The sequence below is a fragment of the Brassica rapa genome, chromosome A04, assembly GCF_000309985.2.
Source record: "Brassica rapa cultivar Chiifu-401-42 chromosome A04, CAAS_Brap_v3.01, whole genome shotgun sequence".
In the NCBI taxonomy this organism is placed as follows: domain Eukaryota; kingdom Viridiplantae; phylum Streptophyta; class Magnoliopsida; order Brassicales; family Brassicaceae; genus Brassica; species Brassica rapa.
In genome coordinates, this window is record NC_024798.2 from 12493872 (window position 1) to 12515765 (window position 21894).

The window sequence follows — 21894 nt, forward strand, 5'->3', positions numbered from 1 at the left end:
ACTTTCATTAAATAAATTTACCAAGGTAGTTTATGTATGCGATATTATTAGTTTTCCATAGTCTACAACTCACATATAACATGGCAATGATAGCAGAACTCAATAGATTCCTATAATGAATATGTCAAAACTACAAAAACGTGAATCAAAATAAAAATAAAAACTGAGCGTGACAAAGGGGAAAAGCAAGAAAGTGAGGGCCAAAGAGCAAAGAGAGGCTCAAATTCTGTGAAGCTTGGGGTAAGTTTATGAAAGGTCCCCCACACTGATCACTCTTTTATCACATGTGGAACGATTTTCTACATGCACTCTCACAGGCTTTTCCACTTTCTACATTTTGACCCTTGTTTTTTCTTTTAAACCTTTATCCCCCATTTTACTTTTTTTTTTCTTTTCCCTTTAAGGAATAGCATAAATAAATCACCAATTTCGGATTATTAAATCTGCAAATGTGGTGATCAAAAGTTGATGAAGAGGTTTCGTAGGAATAAAATTATAAGAAGTTAATGTTCACGAGAACCAAAATCTCTCTTGCGGATATTAGTTAGAGATCTTATTCAATCTAGTGTAAGTTCCTATATATTGTTAAAAACATGTCATAGAAAAAACTTATGTCTTTAATGTGTTGTTTTATATCCTGTATTTTTTTTTAAACTAATCCTAATCAGTTTATATCATGGATTCCATTTGCATAATATAAGCTGATGAAAATTTATTAGTACATAATGGTTAGACAAAGTGCAGTGTCTTATTTGTTTGTCGACAATATTAAACAAATTCCAATCTAAAATAGTTAGTTAAGTTTGTAATTAAGAAAATTGACCAGGCATGCCGCATGCAGCAACTTACATTACATTATAGCTTATATATACATTACATTAGAGATTTTATAAATATTAAAATACAGTTTATAGATATTACCGAAATGAATAATTATTCCGAACACTAAAGTTAAAAGTTATGCCTGAAATCACGATATCAAACTAGATTCGATTCCCTTGTGGAATTAACCAAAAAGAAAAAAATGTACTCACTAGTCTATAATAAGTATATCAAATAGGTGAAATTAAAAGCAAGTATATAACTGGATTAGTTTGATTTATTCTTGACTTATTCTTGGGTTCACTCCCTATCCCTATGGTGAACCTCTAGGTTCACCAACCAATAGGATTGTTTTATTTTATATTCGAAATCTTTTAAAAAAGGAAACAAAATATTTTCTCAAGTTATAAGTTATATTATATTTTTAAAATAAAAAGGTTAAAATAAATAAATTTAAAAAGTAGTAACTAAAAAAAATATTTTTAACATTCTCAACAAAATACTGAACTCTAAATCCTAATCCCTAATCCCTAAACCCTAAATCCTAAACCCTTGGGTAAACCTTAAACCTTTAGATAAATCCTAAACTTCAAATCAAAAACACTAAACACTCAAGGGTTTAGGGTTTTAAGATTTAGTGTTTTTGATTTAGAGTATGAATTATCCAAGGGTTTGGAGTTTACCGAAGGGTTTATAGGGTTTATGATTTAGGGTTTAGAGATTAGGATTTAGGGTTTAGTGTTTTGCTGAAGACGATAAAAATATTATTTTTTTTTAATTTGTTTTTCTCTAACTATTATTTTTTCTAATTTTTTTAACCTTTTTATTTTAAAAACATAATATATCTTGACAATATTTTGTTTCATTTTCTAAAAGATATCGAATTTGAAATAATAAAATCTTATTGGTTGGTGGACCTAGAGGTTCACCCTAGGGGGTGGACCCAAGAATAACTCTTTATTCTCAGCCATACTGCGCTGAAATCCGATATCACAACTCTTCAATATAATTTGACATAATTTCATAACTAGTAAGAAAAAATCTAAATATTTTAAAAAAATTATTATTTAAAGCAATTAAAATTGAGTAAAGGTTATTCTAAAAATATAGGTCTTTTCCATTTTATCCTTATCAAAAGGAAACCGCAAATTATTGATATATACTGACCGAAGGCGATCAATTTGAAAGCACATTATTGGCATTTGCAGATCTCGAAATTGGTATTAATTTTGATACGTGATGTAATTTAAAGACTTTTTTAATTTAAAGACTTCTTTCTACAACTGTAGTTTGAAGATAAATATTTAGAAGACCTTTTTTGAGGGGCGGGAAATATACTCAATAGACTTATAGTCCTCTTGTTGACAAAAAAAAAAAGACTTTAGTCCTCTTTCACTCTTCATATGATGCTTTGATGCTTCTCCTTTTATTGCATGGAAAAGGATCATATAAATTATTCTTCTCGAATTTGTTTTTTATTATGAATTTACATATATTACATACATTCAAGTATACAAAGAGAGCCAAGTAAGATGTTCCAAATTTTTGGATCTTTATTTTATTTAGGAAATTATTGAAAGATGTGTAGTTTTAATTTATTTTGTTTCTTATCAATCAAAAACACCTCTCTGACATCATGCACATGAATACATGACCAGTTAGTTGCTGCTGCAATACACATACGCACTTATATAAAAATATTTCAAATGACAATCATATCAGGACTGTCTCTTATAAAGAAAATTGTTTTACAGATTACATTTACATTTAATACAAATATCAACAACATGCCTTCTACAGATTTGCACTCGGGTGGTGAGCACAATAATGATAATAGTAGAAATCATTTTTATACACTTGTTTAACTTAGAAAATGTTGTTATGAACAAAAATAGTTCCATTTATGTGAATATACACAATAAACTATAAATGTGAAGAAAAATATCATTGAGAAGTATAGGAAAACCTAGAATTAATGTTCAGTACTACCCATAAATATTGATCATACCAATATGTTGTCGCCAATTATAGAGTGTAACTTTTAATACTCTCTTCAACAGAATCCTGCATTGAGAGGAGAATCTCGTACACATTTTTGGTGTTTAATTTAAACCAACCAATTATTTTGAATGATGTTCTGAAGTTACAACTTTCAATAACTTTTCGTAACTAAAATGAAGACTCTTATAATGTATCAACAAATAAGTGGTGATGTTTGATGGAGTATATAATGTAACGTGTATTTGGTGTTGTTAGAGGTTGATTGATCACATTTGTTTTTCTTGACTACTGAACCATAAGAACTGACACATACATAATGTCTAGGAATAGTTTTTTCTGGCAAATCTAGGAAGAGAGTAGCTAGCTAATAGCTAATGCTCATACAAGAACAATAATGAAGTAGGCTGAGTGTTTTTTTACTAATCTCGAAACTTGTTACTAGTATATTAAGCTCATTAACTAGATATACAGTCCCATATGGTAAGGGTCGGCCTCTAGTACGAGCAACTAGCAAGTAATTAATCTTTTTAATACGGTCGTACAATAGCTATAAAGTTGTCATAATGGAAGTAAGTGAAGCAATTTAACTCTGCACACAAACATGCATATAGATACTTTTAACCCCCCAAGAAGATGCTCATCTCGTTTTACACCCATCTCGATCTAACTACTTAAATTGTTTACCTAAATATGTTTTTCTTAAACAAATATATTATCTAGAGTTGTTAGAGCATCTCCATCGGGGTGACTAAACCCAAGTCACTAAACAAAACAGAAAAAAAAATAAATGAAAAAGGCCAAATTAAGTTAGTATCGCTCCTAAAATTGGGCTTTTTAGTTTTGTTAGGAAGCCCTATCGTGGCGCTTTCTGAGTGGACCGCTTCTCAATGGTCTCTCTCTCCTTCGTCGCGACTCACCAAAAGACATGCATTCACGACTTCTCCGTCTTCTCTCTCTCGATTCTGGGCGACTCTGATGCGAACCTCGTCCATCGAGCCTCGTCGTCTCTGTCCCGAGCCTCGCCTTCTCTCCGTCGAGCCTCGTCGTCTCTGTCCCGAGCCTCGCCTTCTCTCCGTCGAGCCTCGTCGTCTCTCTCTCGAAATCTCGGCGTCCTCTGTCTCGAAAATCTCGGCGTCTCTCTCTTGAATATCTCTGCGTCTCTGTTGCAGTTCGGCGTCTCTGAATCAAAGCTCGTCGTCTCTCTCCAGACTCGTCTCTGTCCCGATCCTCGTCGTCTCTCTGGGAATCTCGTCTCGATCTCCTTATCAGTAAGAAATCATCCGTGTGATTTGATTTTTATGTTACTGCTGTCTGGATTTTGGTTTATCTGTTAGATTAGTACTAGAGTTTTGATTCAATCTGTTAGATTAGTACTAGAGTTTTGATTCCTCTGTTTTGTATTAAGTAGCGATGTTGGGATTGATTGTTTGTGGAATCGAAATGCTTAAGTTATGACTTATGAGTTATTTTGTGTTATTAAAATTGGTTAAGGCTCTGTGTTCACATGATCATACGAACATGTTGTTGTTTTCTGTTGTTGTTAAGGTTTTTTTACTTTTCTGTTCTTGTTTTCGTTTATCTCATTACAGAGAACAATGTTTTAATTAAACTTGGTTTGTTGGTTGTGCGAGGGCTGAGGATGTGCGTGGAAGAAAGGTAGCTGAAGACAACCATCAAAGCTTCTGTCTTTCAATTCACAGTTGAGAACAGGTAAATTAAATTTTCTGTCTAAGTAGGTGGTTGTTAGTAAATGGAACCCGAGAATTAGATGGTTGTTAGTAAATGGTACCCGAAAATTAAATGGTTGTTAGCTTTGATGGTTGTTAGTAAATGGAACCCGAAAATTAAATGGTTGTTAGCTTTGATGGTTGTTAGTAAATGGTCGCTAGCTTAGCTAGGTTGTTAGTAAATGGTTGGGAATTAAATGGTTTGAAGTGAGTTGTTTGCGCGGTTGTTTTTTTTTGGAAGGCATAGATATAGATATTGATGGTCCAAAACTTCATTAACAACAACATTAAATCTTCCCTTTAAAACTTCAACAACTAAAAAACATTAACGACAACAACATTAAAACTTCACCAACTTAAAAACTTCCCTTTAAAACTACCACATATTGTAGCTTAAAAACTACAACATCAAAACTTCAACAACTTAAAAACTCCATCTACTTTCCTTCTCCAAAGCTATTATGGATCCTTATACTCAACATTGTAGCTTTCAAAACCTGTTAAACAGTCAACAACCAACCACTGAAAACCCTTATCAGCCTGTCCCTCGTGAGCCTTATCAGTCTGCGTCGGAGGCCTCTATGTTCGGTCCAGAAGATGGCAACGACGATGTAGAGATCTTGTCTGACCGTAAAGAGAGACTAAAATGGACACCAAGAGAAGATGGGGTCCTGATAAGTGCTTGGCTGAACACCTCGAAAGACCCAGTGATTGGCAATGAGCAGAAAGCACTTGCGTTTTGGAAACGCATTGCTGCTTACTTTGCTGCGAGTCCAAAGCTGGATGGCGCGCAAAAGAGGGAGCCAACCCACTGTAAAGCGAGATGGGGTAAGATTAATAAGGGAGTCTGTATGTTTGTTGGGTGTTTTGAAGCGGCAACGAAGCAGAGATCGAGTGGACAGAACGAGGATGACGTTTTGAAGTTGGCTCACATGATTTTCTTCAATGATCACAAGGCTAAGTTCACATTAGAGCATGCCTGGTTAGAGCTACGATATGATCAGAAATGGATTGCTTCGTCTGCTACCAAGGATAAAGTTCAGACAAAGAGAAGGAAGTTAGATGACCAGTCATCAACCTCAGTGCCTGTAAGCCACGGAGAGGAAGAAGGCATGGCTCGGCCAGAAGGTGTCAAAGCAGCAAAGGCGAAAGGAAAGAAGCCAGTGAGGAAGCAAGGGAATTTGGAAGCAGAAGAGATGGAGTTTCAAAGCTTTTGGGAGATTAGGCAGAAAGATTTTGCTTTGAAGTCAACTCTTAACAAACAAAAATTGCTTGCGCGCCTAGTTGCTAAGTCTGAGCCATTAAGTGAACTAGAAATGCAAGTTAAAATTAAGCTTCTTACTGAGCTGTTCGCATGAGTCTTAAGTTGCAAGTCTGTATGTTTGGGTGTTCTGTCTTAAGTCTTTATCTAGAAGTGTTCTGTTTTTAGCTTAATCTTCGAGTCTGTATGCTTTCTATAAGTGTGTGTCTGTTATGGTTCTGATTGTTATGTATGATTTAACTCTGTATGATTTATGGTTAATGGATTTTTATGAAACGGATTGTTAGTTGTTTTTGCGTGGCTTTGTTATCTGGGACTCACCATGTTTTGCTTGTGTCTATTGCAGGTGGAGAATAAAGCCAAGACTTAACAACTTCTTGTGACAGAAGGAGCCAACACCGAAGACATCTTCTTGTGACAGAAGGAGCCAAGACAACTAGCTGTCTCTATTTTTTAATAAATTGTTTTCTACAATTTGTGAGTCTGTATGTTTTCTATAAGTGTGTGTCGTAAAAACCAGTGTCAAACATATCAATTCTCATTTTCGAAACAACTGTCTCATTCTTTCAAAAAAAAACTCTCGTTCTCATTTCTCTTATCCAAGTCTCATCCAAGTCTCCCATTTGACAACAACAACAACTCTCGTTCTCTGACCATTTTAATTTCACTTCCAAGTCTCCCGTTTTCTTACCATTTCAAAATTTCTTTGCCATTAATAAATTCAAATTTACTCTCCCGTTTTCTAAATGGATGCTTCTTCTTCTGATAATTTTGACGACTTTATGGATGAAAAGTTCGATCAAATTTTCGATCAACAATTCGATAATCTTCTCATTCGAGCTGAAAATCGTCAAGAAGCTTCAAGATCAAAAAAGAAACGAGCTTACATTGAAAGACAACGAGAACAAGGGCACTTACAGTTATGGAACGACTATTTTAGTGAAGATGCAACATATCCTTCTCACATGTTTCGACGCCGTTTTAGAATGAACAAGTCGTTGTTCATGCGAATCACTGATCGACTCTCCGCTGAAATCCCATACTTTCAACAGAGAAGAGATGCTACTGGAAGGTTAGGTCTCTCTCCGCTACAAAAGGCAACGGCAGCAATTCGTATGATGGCATATGGTTGCCCAGCTGATGCGGTCGACGAATACCTCCGACTTGGTGAGACTACTGCGCTTTTATGCTTAGAACATTTTGTTCAAGGAATCATAGATTTATTTGGAGCTGAGTATCTAAGAACCCCCACTCCAGAAGATCTTCAACGACTACTCGATATTGGAGAGATACGCGGATTTCCCGGGATGATAGGAAGCATTGATTGTATGCACTGGGAGTGGAAGAATTGCCCGACCGCATGGAAAGGACAATATACACGGGGGTCCGGAAAGCCAACAATTGTTCTTGAGGCTGTAGCTTCACAAGACCTCTGGATATGGCACGCGTTTTTCGGCCCTCCAGGTACATTAAACGATATCAATGTTCTTGAACGATCACCAGTTTTTGATGATATATTACAAGGTCGAGCTCCGAAAGTTAACTACACTGTCAACGGACACGAGTACCGTTTGGCTTACTATCTCACAGATGGTATTTATCCAAAATGGGCTACGTTTGTCCAATCTATTCCACTTCCGCAAGGTCCAAAAGCATCTTTATTCGCTACATATCAAGAAGCTGTACGTAAAGATGTCGAGCGAGCTTTTGGGGTCTTGCAAGCTCGGTTTGCTATAGTCAAAAATCCAGCTCTTTTATGGGATAAAATAAAAATTGGAAAGATAATGAGAGCTTGTATCATTCTACATAATATGATCGTCGAAGACGAACGAGATGGGTACACCCAGTTTGATCTTTCGATTTTCGAAACATCGGATTCAAACCGAAGTTCAGAAGTGGATCTCTCGTTTTCTACAGATATGCCTTCAAATCTCGGCAATATGATGAGTATTCGGAATCAAGTTCGTGATCGAACAATACATCAACGATTGAAAGCGGATTTGGTTGAGCATATATGGCAAAAATTTGGAACAAATTAAGATTTCAACTAATCTGTTTTTTCTCGTCTACTGTTTATATTTGTATGTTTAATATGCTCTTATGTCATTTTTAATAAAAATGTTATGTATCAATTTCTTTCATATCATTCAACTTAAAAAAAAAAAAAAAAAAACTTAAGTACCCCAATGTGGTCCTGCCAATGGAAGATGGAAAAATAAATTAGATTAATAGAGGTACTTAACCTTTCAAATCACTACATTATATATTAATTTAATTTTAAGTACCCATTAGGGGTCCTAATGGATGGAGGTGGTCTTAAACCCCACTTTTTCCTATCTGGAATATTTTACTACGTCTCAAGTTTGCAAGATCAAAGCAATGAAGCTAAATCACACTAACTAAATCAAAAATGAAAATATTTGTCTTTTGTCATTATTGGTGAATCAGATTTATACCATCTAACTGATCATGTAATGTAACCGTTGAATAATCCAATCATCAAAAACTTGTTGCTTATTAAGAAAAATTTAGTAGTACACATTTTGTTTATGTGTACTTGAGTACTTTGGAAGATGTACGTATGTGGGTAGCTATCATGTTAAACTATTTTGATTATATAATAATAATATTAAGCTGCAAGAGAATATGTACGAATATATAATGTCAAAAATAAATACTATGACAAAGTAACAGAGGAGATTCCCAAGGCTTCTTCTTGTGCTCAGAATATTAGTTTTTTCTGAACACGAGGAAGGAGAGAGCAAGAAGAGATGTTGACCGGTCGCATAGTCAATACAAAAATTAGTGGGCCCACTAACACCTCTTTACGGGGCCCATTATGGCTTTCCTTTCTCCAATCCCCAAAACATGCAATTTTCCTCCAGACCAATTAAATATTTTCCTCAAACCAGGAAAAATAAAAGTTAATAGTAATACCGAGTCAATTTGATCACATAAAGTGATAAAACCAAAAAATCCCTATTGCAAACAAATTATGTTTGAAAGTATTCTGAAATTTTATTTAAAGCTTTTATACATTATAAAGATAAATTAAAAAAAATCATTAATAAAAGTAATTTAGATGAAGGAGGTGTTATTGGTTTATATATTTTTATTGATTTAGAAATCCATATAGTATTTATAAATCCAAGTAAAATATACAAATTTTCAAATTTTTTCAGATTAGTATTTACAAATCCGGAGGTTTTCCTTCGGATTTGGGCATTTGTATTTTTCACAAAGAAATCCATTCAAATCCATTCAAATACATTATGAAATCAAATCTATTAGTAAATCCGTATGATTGAATAACACTTGATTTGAATTAGAATTTATGAATCATTAAACGAATAACACTTGATTTGAATTAGAATTTATGAATCATTAAACGAATAACAAATGATTTCAATACATATTTTAAAATCATAGAACCAATAACACTAGATTTAGTTTGAATTTTCAAATCCATCAAAATACACCAACCAATAACTCCTACGAAAAAAAGATAAATAACTTTTTCATTTATATATGATTAAACATTTTCGTTTATATAATTAAAATAAACCAAAACATATAATTTTAAAATTTGGAATATCTAGATTTACGGTCCAAAAATCTCAAAAACTTGATTCTCTTTATCTTTTTTATTTTCATATATTTTTGATCTAATGTAGCAGAAAAAAATCCCTTGGAGCAAGAACATGAACCTCATCATCCTCAATAATGACTTATTGACTGCCACCTTACAGATCCCTCTTTATTTTTCCTCTCTCTCTCACACAAAACTCTTATTTCCAATCCAATTTTCTGATTGAAGATGAGAAATTAAAGAGAGAAATAAAAGTAATTTATGTGAAAAAAGGAATAAACCAAAAATGAAAAGAACCTCAAATGTCATGACCCTTATGGTTTGGTGTTGAAAATCAATTGTATAAACTTTATTCCTCTTTCATTGTTTTCTCCTCCTCTTGTTGCTATTGTTGTTGTTGGTGTCTGGACTACTCTGTGAGGAATTGGTACATGACTCGAATGTTCTCTCATCACTCTTATAGCTCAAACATGTTGCTTCCAACACTCCAATTGGACTCACTGGCACCACCCTAGCCGTTAACCTCGGTTGCTGCGGCGATAATTTAACAGCTCCGGGCAATTGGTCCCCTGTGAGGCTCCTCATCAGACTCAAGCATCCCATCACCCTCTCCTGCCAAACAAGGACAATGGGCCATTGATCAGATTCCATCACTTGACGAAATGTATGAACTTGAAACAATACATCAAATGGGTTTTACCTGTTTGACATATGTGAGATTAGACAACGTCTTATCGTCATCAATGCACTTTATTTCTCCTGAAATGGAAGCAGACATTGCAGCTGCTGCAGCTACCTCAGAAGGCCTGAAGTCCAAGAATTCAATTGCTGCATTCAATTTTTTTCCAAATAGTAAACAGAGCAAAGTTAGTTGCAAACATGGAAAGACTGTTATAGCTTTGCTTCTGATCAAACAAAGAACGCACCTTTAGTGGTGTTCAAGATGAACTGCGACGATCTATAGATCAAATTCTCTGACACGTGACCGTTGGTCTTGTAAATGAAATAATCAATGAAGGAGAAGGGAGTTAGAGCTTGCAGTCTCCAATTCAAAGTGTTGAGTACCAAAAGTTCCATCCTTTTAATCGTTTTGGCCTCAAAAACAAACTTGGGATCTCCCACCTGCTCATTCAATAACATTTTCAAGACTCACTAAACTGTTACAAGGTCTGAGTTATTAATGTGTATTGCACCTGTAATTCAACAGTTTGAGGCACATCTGACTCTTCCATTTTGGCTGCTAATGATAAGCAAGAGACAGCTAGCAACTGAACAGCCCAAGTCTTGTCCTTCTATGCAATTTCAATACACATATACACACACGATTAGTAATTAGAAAAACCAATCCAAGAGTGAAGAAGATGAATATTACTTACTGGCAAGTCATAGGATGCTAAGAACCGATCCAAGTAGTTCATGGAAAGACATATGCACAGCGTTCCGAAATTGTAATGAGCACAAGCCTGTTTTCAGACAACAACAACAACAATAATAAGTATTAAAAGACAAAACACTCAAAGTTACTCAAACAGATCAAAATCTCAATCTAATGAGAAGATCTCAAAAGTGTGTTTTTTTCCAATTCAATACATCTAATCATCATAAAGCCTCTTTTAAACTGATCTATCAACTGATCAGACAAGAAACTCAAAATCAGACAAAACCAGATTTGATGTTTTTTTGACATAAAAGATCAAAAAAAAAGGATAAAAAAAAAATCATCAAACCTTTAAAATCCAATCCAGAGCTTGGTTTCTAAGACGCAACTCCCAATCCCCAGAACGCAGCCTCTTGAGATACTCATCTCCTGGCGAAAACTCAACCTCTCGCTCCAACATCTCTCTGATTCTCTCCTCTCTCGGCGACGACGGAGAACCCATCATCGGAATTGATCCGTCGCCGTTAAAGTTATCGTCTTTACTAAAAAGTTGGTGATTATCGTTCGTAAACCCGCCGCCAGGGATGGTGGTTTCATCGTCGTTGTCAGTGATCCATGAATCGCTGGTTTCTCCACAAGTGAGATTCTCAGCCATGGGTTTGATCTTTGGTTCTGTGTGTTTTCAATCCTTTTCTTTATCGTTTATTTGGTGGTCTCAAAAGTTTCAGAGCGTTCGGACAAAACTCAAAAGTGATCAAGAAGGGAGATTTGTGAGGAGTTTATGTTTCCAAGAGCTGCGATTTTCATGGGAAGAGAGAAGAGGAAGAGGAGGAAGTGGGTGAGTGTGTTTTAAGGTAGAGAGGGGGGAGAGTCCACTCTGCGTAGAGTCGAAATGTGATACACAGAATATACACTACAGAGACATTTTGGAAATGTATTTAATACTATTCATTAACATTAAGATATTGTATGCACAATATGTGCAACTTTTACCTCTGCAATTTATTTTGAGTTATGTGTAATTCCAGTTTTAACGGATTATGGTTAAAACTTCAATTCCTGGTTTATAATTTTAAATAATTTATCTATATTATTAAAGCAAAATCTCAGAGTAAAATATTGCTCTTAGTTAATATTTACCACATGGTATGCCTTTGCCTTTTTAGAATAATTTTTAAATCAATTCGCCAAATAAATTTGCAACCAATCAGATATCATGATTTTGATAACCAGTCACATTAATATTTGGAAGCAGATAGTTAGTAACCAACTGGAAACTAAATATATTATAAGCATTAATGTGGATTTCATCCATAAAATCCCTAACAAAACCTACATCCCAATTCACAATATATACAAAATCATTAAAAAAAACCTTTATGTACAACCACTGAAATTTTAACTATTCCATAAGAAATGTCGTACAAAAAGAGATGTCATACTATAATATAAATAAAATATGAAGGAGAAACTTAATTACATTTTGAAATTGAGAATCCAAATCGTGAATCCATTATAACAATAAAAGTTTTTATAATCAAATACACATTTCATTTTTAAAATATACTTTTATATGATTATAACAAATAACAAATCACTTTTTTTCAAAGCGTGGATCAAAATCTAGTGTAGTTATTATATATATTCTAAAAAATATTTTTTCAACTTTTATTTTTAGTAGCTTTTATTTCAAGTAACATTACATATTTTTATTAGTCATTATAAACTACATATTTTTAATCCTGATGTTTAGTATTTATTTATACTGAAATATTATGATGTATAATATACTAGATCTTGACTCGCACATCCGTGTGGGTTTTGTTCTTTCTATACTAAAAATATTATAATTTATATAACATTATTATGTAACAATACTATTTTACATAAGTTTTTGTATTTTGTAAAGAAAAAATATTTTGTAAATATTATTATGTAACAATATTATTTTACATAATTTTATGTTTCATTTCTAAAATTTAGAATTTATATGGAAATTAAATTAAACTCGACCTATATAATAAAGATGAATTTTTTGGGATACTATTAAAACAACAAAACTTTTTTTAAGAAAAGAAACTATAATATTTTGTACTTGCAAAATAAATTTGTAGTATAATCCTATTTGAGAAATTGCTTGACATACACCAACTTGGATAGCATTTAAAAAAAACTCAACTAAAGGATTGATTGTTTACATTTTTTAATGTTTCATTCCTATAGTTTAGGATTTATTATTTATGTGGTAAATTCAGTTGAGTTTATAAAATTATGTAACTAATTCATATATATTTATAAATATTTTGGGAGGGTTAGTTTTTTCTTTTTATAATAAATGTAAGATATTTATGAAAAATTATAATAATTTGTAGGTAAGTTTGAAAATAGTATCAAATATGAAGTAAAATTAAAATTTGTTGGAATTATGTTATATACTGTAATATTAAACTAGTTTGATAAATGTGTGTTCTATTCATATAGAATAGTGTTGGAATATTAATTTTTTTGATATATATAGGTTATTCATGCTATGACGCTAGTATGCATATATATGATAAAAGTGTGTTCATGTTTAATGTATTCGTTCATGTATATATTCATTTCATATATCTATTGTTCGTCCATTTATGGTTGCAGTATGAGATGTAATACTTTATATATAGTGATTAATAAACTAATTTGGTATAGTTTTTAAATATTCAAATGAAATGGTTTTTTTAACTCAATGGAATATATAAATGCTAATAATAGTTGACTAAAGCTTTATATATACGATATTTAAAGAGCTTAAAAGTTTCATCTACAAAAGGGGTATAAATTAAATTTTAACCATTAATAAGAATACTAGATTATGTTAAAAATTATTGACATAAATTGTAATGTTACATGATACAAGCATCTAAAGCTGTGACCTCTAAGAGATAGTTTAAATTAAAAAAAATCACACATATAATAAGTCATGATTTATGTGTTTAATAAATAAGATATTTTTATTTTAAAATTTAAATAGAAATGGATATTGCTTTCTAACAAAATCTTTTAAAAATCTTTGTAAAACATATTTTTGAAAAGTTATAATTTTGAGTTGTTATTATTATCATTAAAATATTTTATATAATTTTTAATTTTCTTTTATAAATCAAACTAAACTAAATTTAAATTTCTGATTATATTTTATGATAACTAAAATTTAAATTAATCAATTTTCGGAAATAAATTTTAAAATTCAACTGAAAATATTTTTAAAAGATTTTGTTAGAGATTTTTTAAATAAATATTTATGTTTTGTTTTCAATAAGAAATAAAGATATTAAAAGATATTATAACTAAAAGATATTATAATGAAGCTATGTACATTTGATAAATTTTCAAAATAATGATCCAACTTAAAATATCACACATGAAATGAAGTTGTGACTTCTATTTTAATAGAATTGATTTATTAAATAATATCAAAATATTTTGAATACGAAATAATATCAAATCATTTAAATAATTTTTTATATATGAATTTTATTCAAAACAAAACAAATGATAAAAATATATTTATCTATGTTAGTATAAACTTTATATAAGCTGTATGTATAAATTTATGATTTTAACATAAACACATATTTATGATATTTACTGAACTGAACTGGACTCAAAATGTATTAATTAATCATATTTATTAATGTATTTAGTATTATTTTTTGCAAAAAAAATGATATTTTGAAACATTGTACGCGGATTAAGAAGATTGCAAAATGTACTGATATATCATTACCTAATGTATAATAATCTAAATACAAATATTTTAAATAAAAATTTATTGGTTATTCAAATTAGTAAAACATTCTTACCAGTGGCCGGATGCAAGATAATTAATCATAGGTGTCAAAATATTTTTTTAATTGAAAACTGCATAAATATGAGTGGACAGCATTTGAACTAAAATGTGATAGCGGTCAAAAATGTTATTTGATTGGGGTCATTTATAAAAAAAATGGTAAAACTTAAAGTATATTTTTTAAATTTCATGTGGGTCAATTATCCCATCAACTAATAAGCTGCCTCCGCCACTGGTTATTACATATATTTTCTCTTTTGAACAAAGAGTTCACTTTAACTTTTTTTTTATTACATAAAGGTCATTTTAGAATTCTAATATAATGCATACTTACTTTCAAATTAATATTAATTGCGAATTACATTGATTTTATAAATAATTTTTTTATTTCAGTACTACCTGAAGTTTTTGAATAAGTATCTAAGTCATAAGTAACTAGGTAGATGTCCGTGAATTCATGGATATAATTATTTTTAAAGTTTAATATATCTAATATTTGTTATGTTTGACACGCTATAATATATTTTTATTTTTTCAAAATTTAATGTGGATTTTATTTGTTATATATTTTCTAAATAAACAGGTTTTGTATCATTTGTTTATTTTGATTTCTATTAATTTTAAAATATTAATATGACTTTTGTAATATTTTATTAGATTTTTGTCAACAACTATTAAAATATTTAATGTACACTCCAATTTAATTTGTTTGCAGTCTTATTATATGTTTTGTAGTTTTATTTCCAAATGTCATTCAATTAACATTACATTACATTTCGAATAATATTTGCTAAAAATAACATATATACGATAACACAAATAATATAATTTTAAAAGATGATATGAACATGATAATAACTGCTGAAATAACAAAATAATTTGATTGGTTAATATGGTTAGAGTGGGAATTGGATTTATAATGAGTCTTGGAATTTTCAAGTCTACTGTTATTGGTTCATAGATTCTCACATTCTCATTAAAATCTAGTGTTATTGGTTTGATGATTCAATAATTCTATAAAAAATCATTTGTTATTCAAAAAGTTTATATTTTAATGATTATACAGATCTATTAAAGTAAGTGTTATTGGGAGTTGAATTCTTAACATTTTAACTCACAAAACAAGAATTTGAGAATATTACATGTTTCCCTTGAATTCTTATAATCACTACATTACTTTATTTTCATAGATTTTCACAATTTACAAAAAAAATTACAACTCTTTCAAAATTTAAAAAATCTCTCAACTTTTAAAATCAACAAACTCTAAAGAAATCTAAATCCCACTAACTCTCCCTTGGAGTAGAGGAAAATCGAGGATTGATGAAACATTTTCCTTAAATACATATTTGTTATTGGTAAGTATTATTTGTTAGATTATTTATGTAAGTTGGTTCTTGATTTAGCTTTTTTGGAACTGAATTAAATAAATATATAAAATAAAAGATCATTAGTCAATCAAATTAAAACAAATAATTGGAGAGCTCTTATAAGAATGACACATAAACAAAAATCACTTTATTTCTCAATTAATATATAGTATGATTTTTTAATAAACTTGAAAAAATTAGAATCTTATTTGAAAGAAAAATTGTGAAAATTCTCATAACCTTTTTTAAAATAATGTACATTTATTATGGGCTAATTTTCCAAAATGCTAAAATTTAATTATGTCTTAAATATAAAAAAATATTATTATTTATATTGCTAATAGTTTCAAACAGTCTTTTAAGCATTGGATATGCTCTAATAAATTATCTTTAATATGGTGATATGTAATGTAAAGATGATTGATCAGCAGGCAAAAAAGGTATGTGTCAATATCTCCAGCTCTATACATGACACAACCACTACAAACATCATTAGCATAAACTTGTGGAAAGACTTGCTGAACAACTAGTAAACATGACAAGAAAACAGGTAAAAGCAATCGAGTGTTTCATATCACATTAGACTGAAATCTACATTCGACATAGATATTCACTAGCATAACTTTGTATCCTATTTCAGATGAGATAAAATCTATTAATAAGACTTTTTCATCACTAAAAAAAAGGATCCGAATTACATTAGTTAAGCACAAAATATTCTACTAGTACTTAAGGAGTTATCTTTCAATTTTTTGTTAGTTCCAACTCATTTTTTTAACAATTTTTTTAAATACAATTCCACCAAAATTATTCTTTCATTTTTTTATAATTAAAAATAGACTTTGATCCTCACGCCTGTGCGCGTAACTTTTCATTTTGTAAATGTCTAACTTTGATATTATCGCAAATGTTTTAAATATACGATTTACATTTTAATGTTATTTATTGTATAACTCTATGCTTCTTGGTTAGGTTTTTTGTTCGACATTATAAATATAAATTATTTGTTTTATACATTTTTACATTGTTGTCAATTGTTATTGCATAATTTTTGAGTTCGGTAAAATAAATTAATAATATAAAATAACTAAATAGAGAATTTTCTTTTTAAAATTTCTAGAGTTTACATACACTACATTTCAAAATTTTATTTAGTTTTACTATAGAAAAGATATTTGTATAGGATCATTTATATTTTCATGTTGTGTTTAAAAATATACTTTGCATCTATCATTTTAGTATACTGTGGAATTTTATAAGTAATCACATTGTTCAATTTAAGTAAGCCCTATTATTTTAGTATATTTTATACATAGAGCATATATCATATTTTTTAGTAAATTTTATTGTTATTAAGTTAAATTTCAAAATAGTATCCCACTTTAATTTTTCTTAATAAATTTTTATATAAAATTAATTTATAATAATATTATATTACTAATTATGAAATTAATCAATGCATTAATTTAAAAAAAAATTGGTAAGATTTTGTTAGAATTTTCTCTACACATTTTGTTATAACTAAAATTTAAATTTACAGTTAAAACTAATTTAGTATTAATATTATTATAATTATTAATATTTTTTAATAAATGTTATATATTTAATAAAATAGATGTAACTAATGAAATGGACCTAATATGACTTTTTATGGTAGATTAAAATTGTGCTTCTCTTTTAATAGAAAAGATATGAGAATCTCAAATCATTATGTGTCTTACCAGTTACATATAATTTATAACTATAACTGAATTATTAAACCAAACAATAATTATTATTTAATAATTAATTTAAAATTTATAAATAAAATTTAAGTAAATATATACATAAAAATATAAATTCTTGCTTTACAACATACTCTTTATTAGACTTTTGTTATTTTGGAGATCCATCTTCTCATTTGTATATACACAACATTCAGTTTCTTATATTTTCTAATTTTTTTGTTTTCTAATTTTCTTTGTAAAACCTTTGAGATTTATCAAAATTACTTTATTAATATATTTTTTGGATTTTCATATGTTTTTACTTATTTTTAAAGCTTCCATTTAAAAAAAAAAAATCCCCAAAATATTGATAAAACTAACTAAACTTTATAGTTTCGACTTAGCATAAGTTATGGTTTTGTACAAGAGGAAAAGGGACTTAAGCATAAGTTATAAAATATATGTTCTAGATCTTAAAATACGGATTCATAGGTTGAAGAGAAGTGTAAAACGGAGACCACTACATCATAATGAATCAGACTGTTATTAAACTATCTATGTTGCTTTTTTTTTATAAAACTATCTATATGTTGCTTTGTCCCCCTTTCACTACATAATGGACGGCTTTAGTGCTTTACAATTTGGCTAAGAACCCCCCCTTATTTCAAGTGCAATCCGTGAGGAAAAATGTTTATGTAAGGTTTATATACAAAAGTATAAAACCCCAGGAGTCCAATTTTTTCAAATGAAATTATTTTTTTACGGCACATTAATTTTTGGGTAACTAAAACTGGTTTGAAAGTTGTTAGAACTTTGGATTTTTGTGATCCAAAGCATATAAGTTTTATTTAGCAATGATGATTATTTGACAATTTAAATATCTTAGCTGGCTTTTAACTAAACTACCCAAAATGCCTCTTACTCCCATTCTATTTACATTTTCATTATAGCCACCGGTCAAAGAATACTATAAATCTTGATTTTACATTTCATATAACATTTTACCAATCAACATAATTTTGATTAATCAGACCACAATTCGGAGCATAATCATTTTTGTGGATATTGTTACTGTTATCATATTGATTAGCTATCATACAAAAGAAAAAATCAGTTGAATATATTGTGTTAATATGATGTAATAAGTTTTCATTATGCGTTAAATCCCTCTATATTATTTCTAGAGATGGCAATCATGGACTTGGACCGCAGATCTGGCCCGTAAAGAACTGCTGAGTGATGGTATTAGGCCGGGGTTTTCTAAGTCCGTAAATTAGCGGACCTCGCGGGACGGGTTGGTGCGGTATTGAGTTTTTTCGAGATGGGCCGAAGCGGACCATGCGGAATTACAAGGATCCGCGCTTTTTTTCATTTCTTATTTTACTTAAAAAAATGAAAGAGAAAGAGTGAGAAGAAAGTGATTCGGGTGACTTCCTCCGAGAAAAATGAAAGGAGTTCTAGAGATGATGATTAGAGTTCTGGCGATTACGATTAGAACTTTGACGATGATGATTTGAGCTCAGGTGATGACGATTCAAGCTCCGACGATGACGATTCAAGCTCCGACAGTGTTTTGATTTAGTGTTCTCTTTTTATTTACTTTGGGATTGACTAAGAGCTTTGATTTGGTGTTTTTATTTATTTTTTGGATTCATCAAACTAAAGCATTGGTTATGAATTTATGAGTTATAAGTATTGATTATGAACTCAAATAAATAATGAGACTAAGCTATATGGTTAGAGCCTTGTCGACTAAGCTATTTAATTCTATAACAATGATGTCGTTCAGCTAAAAGAGTTAGTCTTGTTACTTTCTTCGATGTGTCTTCTATTCTTCATATTCTTTCGTTACTGGTCATTGTTCTTTCGTTACATCAATAAACTAGAATACACATCAAACTGTACTGATCATGTTTGTAATATGTTTACTCGTGCGGACAAAAATATAATATCACATGTCCTGCAGGCCGACCCGCGAAGGTCTACTAATACTGTGGTACAAGATTTCGTTACTCATTTCGGAGACCGCAGCCCGCAGTAGCACTGATCCGTCGTGATCCGTTTGAAGATAAATTCACTGCGGTACGAGACGGGACATGACGGATAAACCCGTTTGCCATCTCTAACCATTTCATGACTAAATAGTTATAAAGCCAGCCAAAGATTACGTGTCTCACTGCTTTGGACATGATTGATCCAATAAGATTCAATCCAATCACAGCCCAAAAACAATATCGGGCCTTTTAAGAAGCCTAATTAGTAAGTAGCTCAAAGCCCATAATTAAAACCCTAGAGTCTTCCTCGCTATAAAACATCTCATCTTATCGAGAGGAGTCTCTCGTGGAGTTCCGGCGAGAACGGAGAAACCCTAATCTCATCTTGCGTTATGCAATTGGCTCGTTTTCTTTTTCAAAACCTTTAGTTTTGCATTCGAATTTTCGTAGAATAAAGGTAATATTGCATTTTTTTTCGAATTCAGTTTTCTATGTCTAGTTGATCAGGTTCATGTGAAAGGTTTTTTATTTTCGAGTTATGGTTGCGATGATGAGATTTTTATGAATAAATTGAAAGTGGAAACGCTTAATGAACGGTCGACAAAAATGTCGAACCTGAGCGGTTAGCTGAGCAACTCATCTTTTTTTTTTTGTCTAAGTCTCTATCGAATTTGATCCTTTTTTTTTTCTTTTGATTGTTTTTGCCCCCTGTGTTAATTTCATGTAAAGATTTGTTGCTATGATGAGAAAATATATGATTGAAAGCATTTTTTGTGCTTAATGAGTCAGTCGACAATAATGTCGATCTGAGCGGTTAACTGAGCAACTAAATTTCCTCCATGTTTTATATCTTTGTTATACGATTTTTACTTCATAAGTTTTCCAACTTGGTGTTTGCACGTTATGATCCACACTAGTGCAAGCACACAGCTCTTTTAATTGCCCATTAACTACTCATCTCACTGCATCAACCTGAGCTTCTCTTTATCCAACCTGAACTAGCCATGGACGAACATGATCTTGGATGTTAATTTAGATAACATTTAATGTGGCAAAAAAATTTAATCTTGGGTAGAAACCGAAAATACTATAAGCAGTAACTGTTAAAACAAAACAATGATTTAAAATCTGTCTTGTCCCCAAAACTGGCCCTTGTTTTGAACTCCCATATGTTTTTCGTTTGAACAACGTATAAAACATTCAATCGACTTTTAGAGATTGTTAGCGAAACAACAACATATGGGTGATTAAATTGTTAGCGAAGAATTACTGGACTCTTTGAGTCCCTGGTCCCAAGACAACAATCCTGTCCAAATGTGGAGTTGGTTTTAATCTTCTCTATTAAAAGAGAAGTATCATTTTTATCTACCATAAAAAAGTTATACTAATTTTATGGGACATTTGCTAAAACCAACCCAAATATTCAAGTCAAATGTAAAAGTATACCCCACTTTCAGTCAAATGCAAAACCAACCTAAAGGAGTAGTGAAAGTACTATTAAACCCTTATGATCAAACAAAAAACAGAAATGTATTTTACGTTTCTATCCTTTGGAAGTCTACACGTAATAAAAGAAGTCTACATATATATAGACTTCCTACGAAGTCTACTTTATATACTTGTTTTGTAGTCTACACTCTAATTTGATCTAATAATTTAATTTTAAAAATGCATAAAAATAATTATTGTGATATTTTTAACTAATTATCAATATAATGGATAATATGAAGTAAATAAATTAAAATTTCATATAATCGAACAATTTTGAAGAATATATACTAATTTGGTTATCATGTGTTAGACTATGTTCATAGTTTACAAACAAAAGGTTCTAACATGTTATGTCTTTTAGTAGTTGATTTCAAAGGGTTAGATTTTAAATTTTGTTTTTTTTTTGTTTTATTAACTTAAATCTGCATATTAATGTTTAGTAGTTTATATTTTGTATAAATGAGACTTTTTGATTATCAAACAAAACATTTAGGGTTTGAGATTTGTGGTTTAGGGTTTCGTAGGCCTACAATAAAGTCTATTTATCTGAAGACGTCTTTTTCAGTCTATATTTTTCAATTTGTTTTACAAAAAATCATTATATTTAAACTAAGTTAAGTTCCTTACGAATAAAAAAGTGAAATCATATACTATAACTATTAAAAAATAAAAAAATAAATTTAATAAATCATATATTAAATTATTAAAATAATAAAGAATAAACAA

General features: G+C 30.5%; 3 protein-coding genes, 1 long non-coding RNA gene and 2 other non-coding genes across 6 annotated transcripts; 5 read left to right on the forward strand and 1 right to left on the reverse strand.

Annotated features, from left to right (window-relative positions):
• The first annotated feature begins 1253 nt into the window (after positions 1 to 1253).
• Positions 1254 to 9107, forward strand: LOC103864357 (putative nuclease HARBI1). The gene is made up of 2 exons (XM_033289485.1): positions 1254 to 4533; positions 6158 to 9107. Exon 2 carries the CDS (start codon positions 6558 to 6560, stop codon positions 7848 to 7850), a length of 1293 nt encoding a protein of 430 aa, XP_033145376.1. The 5' UTR covers positions 1254 to 4533; positions 6158 to 6557; the 3' UTR covers positions 7851 to 9107.
• Positions 5012 to 5908, forward strand: LOC103864435 (glutathione S-transferase T3-like). The gene has a single exon (XM_009142186.3). The coding sequence runs from the start codon at positions 5012 to 5014 to the stop codon at positions 5906 to 5908; it is 897 nt and encodes a 298-aa protein (XP_009140434.1).
• A 375-nt stretch (positions 9108 to 9482) lies between the features above and the next one.
• LOC103864358 (cyclin-D2-1) lies at positions 9483 to 11433 on the reverse strand. Its single transcript, XM_009142113.3, has 6 exons — positions 11128 to 11433; positions 10777 to 10863; positions 10594 to 10692; positions 10327 to 10522; positions 10101 to 10228; positions 9483 to 10012 (listed from the first exon to the last, which is right to left on the reverse strand). Exons 1-6 carry the CDS (start codon positions 11431 to 11433, stop codon positions 9761 to 9763), a joined length of 1068 nt encoding a protein of 355 aa, XP_009140361.1. The 3' UTR covers positions 9483 to 9760.
• On the forward strand, positions 11430 to 20891 carry LOC117133403. Its single transcript, XR_004457181.1, has 2 exons — positions 11430 to 18383; positions 18870 to 20891. It is a non-coding gene; the product is annotated as an uncharacterized LOC117133403 (long non-coding RNA).
• On the forward strand, positions 20220 to 20312 carry LOC117133823. Its single transcript, XR_004457867.1, has one exon. It is a non-coding gene; the product is annotated as a small nucleolar RNA snoR128 (small nucleolar RNA).
• On the forward strand, positions 20412 to 20503 carry LOC117133824. The gene has a single exon (XR_004457868.1). It is a non-coding gene; the product is annotated as a small nucleolar RNA snoR128 (small nucleolar RNA).
• Positions 20892 to 21894: the final 1003 nt, after the last annotated feature.

Coding starts and splice junctions, on each gene's coding strand:
- LOC103864358 (XM_009142113.3), bottom strand. CDS start 11,433: ATGGCTGAGAATCTCACTTGTGGAGAAACCAGCGATTCATGGATCACT. Junction 10,864..11,127: donor CTCTGGATTGGATTTTAAAG/GTTTGATGATTT, acceptor GTCTGAAAACAG/GCTTGTGCTCATTACAATTT. Junction 10,229..10,326: donor CATCTTGAACACCACTAAAG/GTGCGTTCTTTG, acceptor AATTGAATGCAG/CAATTGAATTCTTGGACTTC.
- LOC103864357 (XM_033289485.1), top strand. CDS start 6,558: ATGGATGCTTCTTCTTCTGATAATTTTGACGACTTTATGGATGAAAAG.
- LOC103864435 (XM_009142186.3), top strand. CDS start 5,012: ATGGATCCTTATACTCAACATTGTAGCTTTCAAAACCTGTTAAACAGT.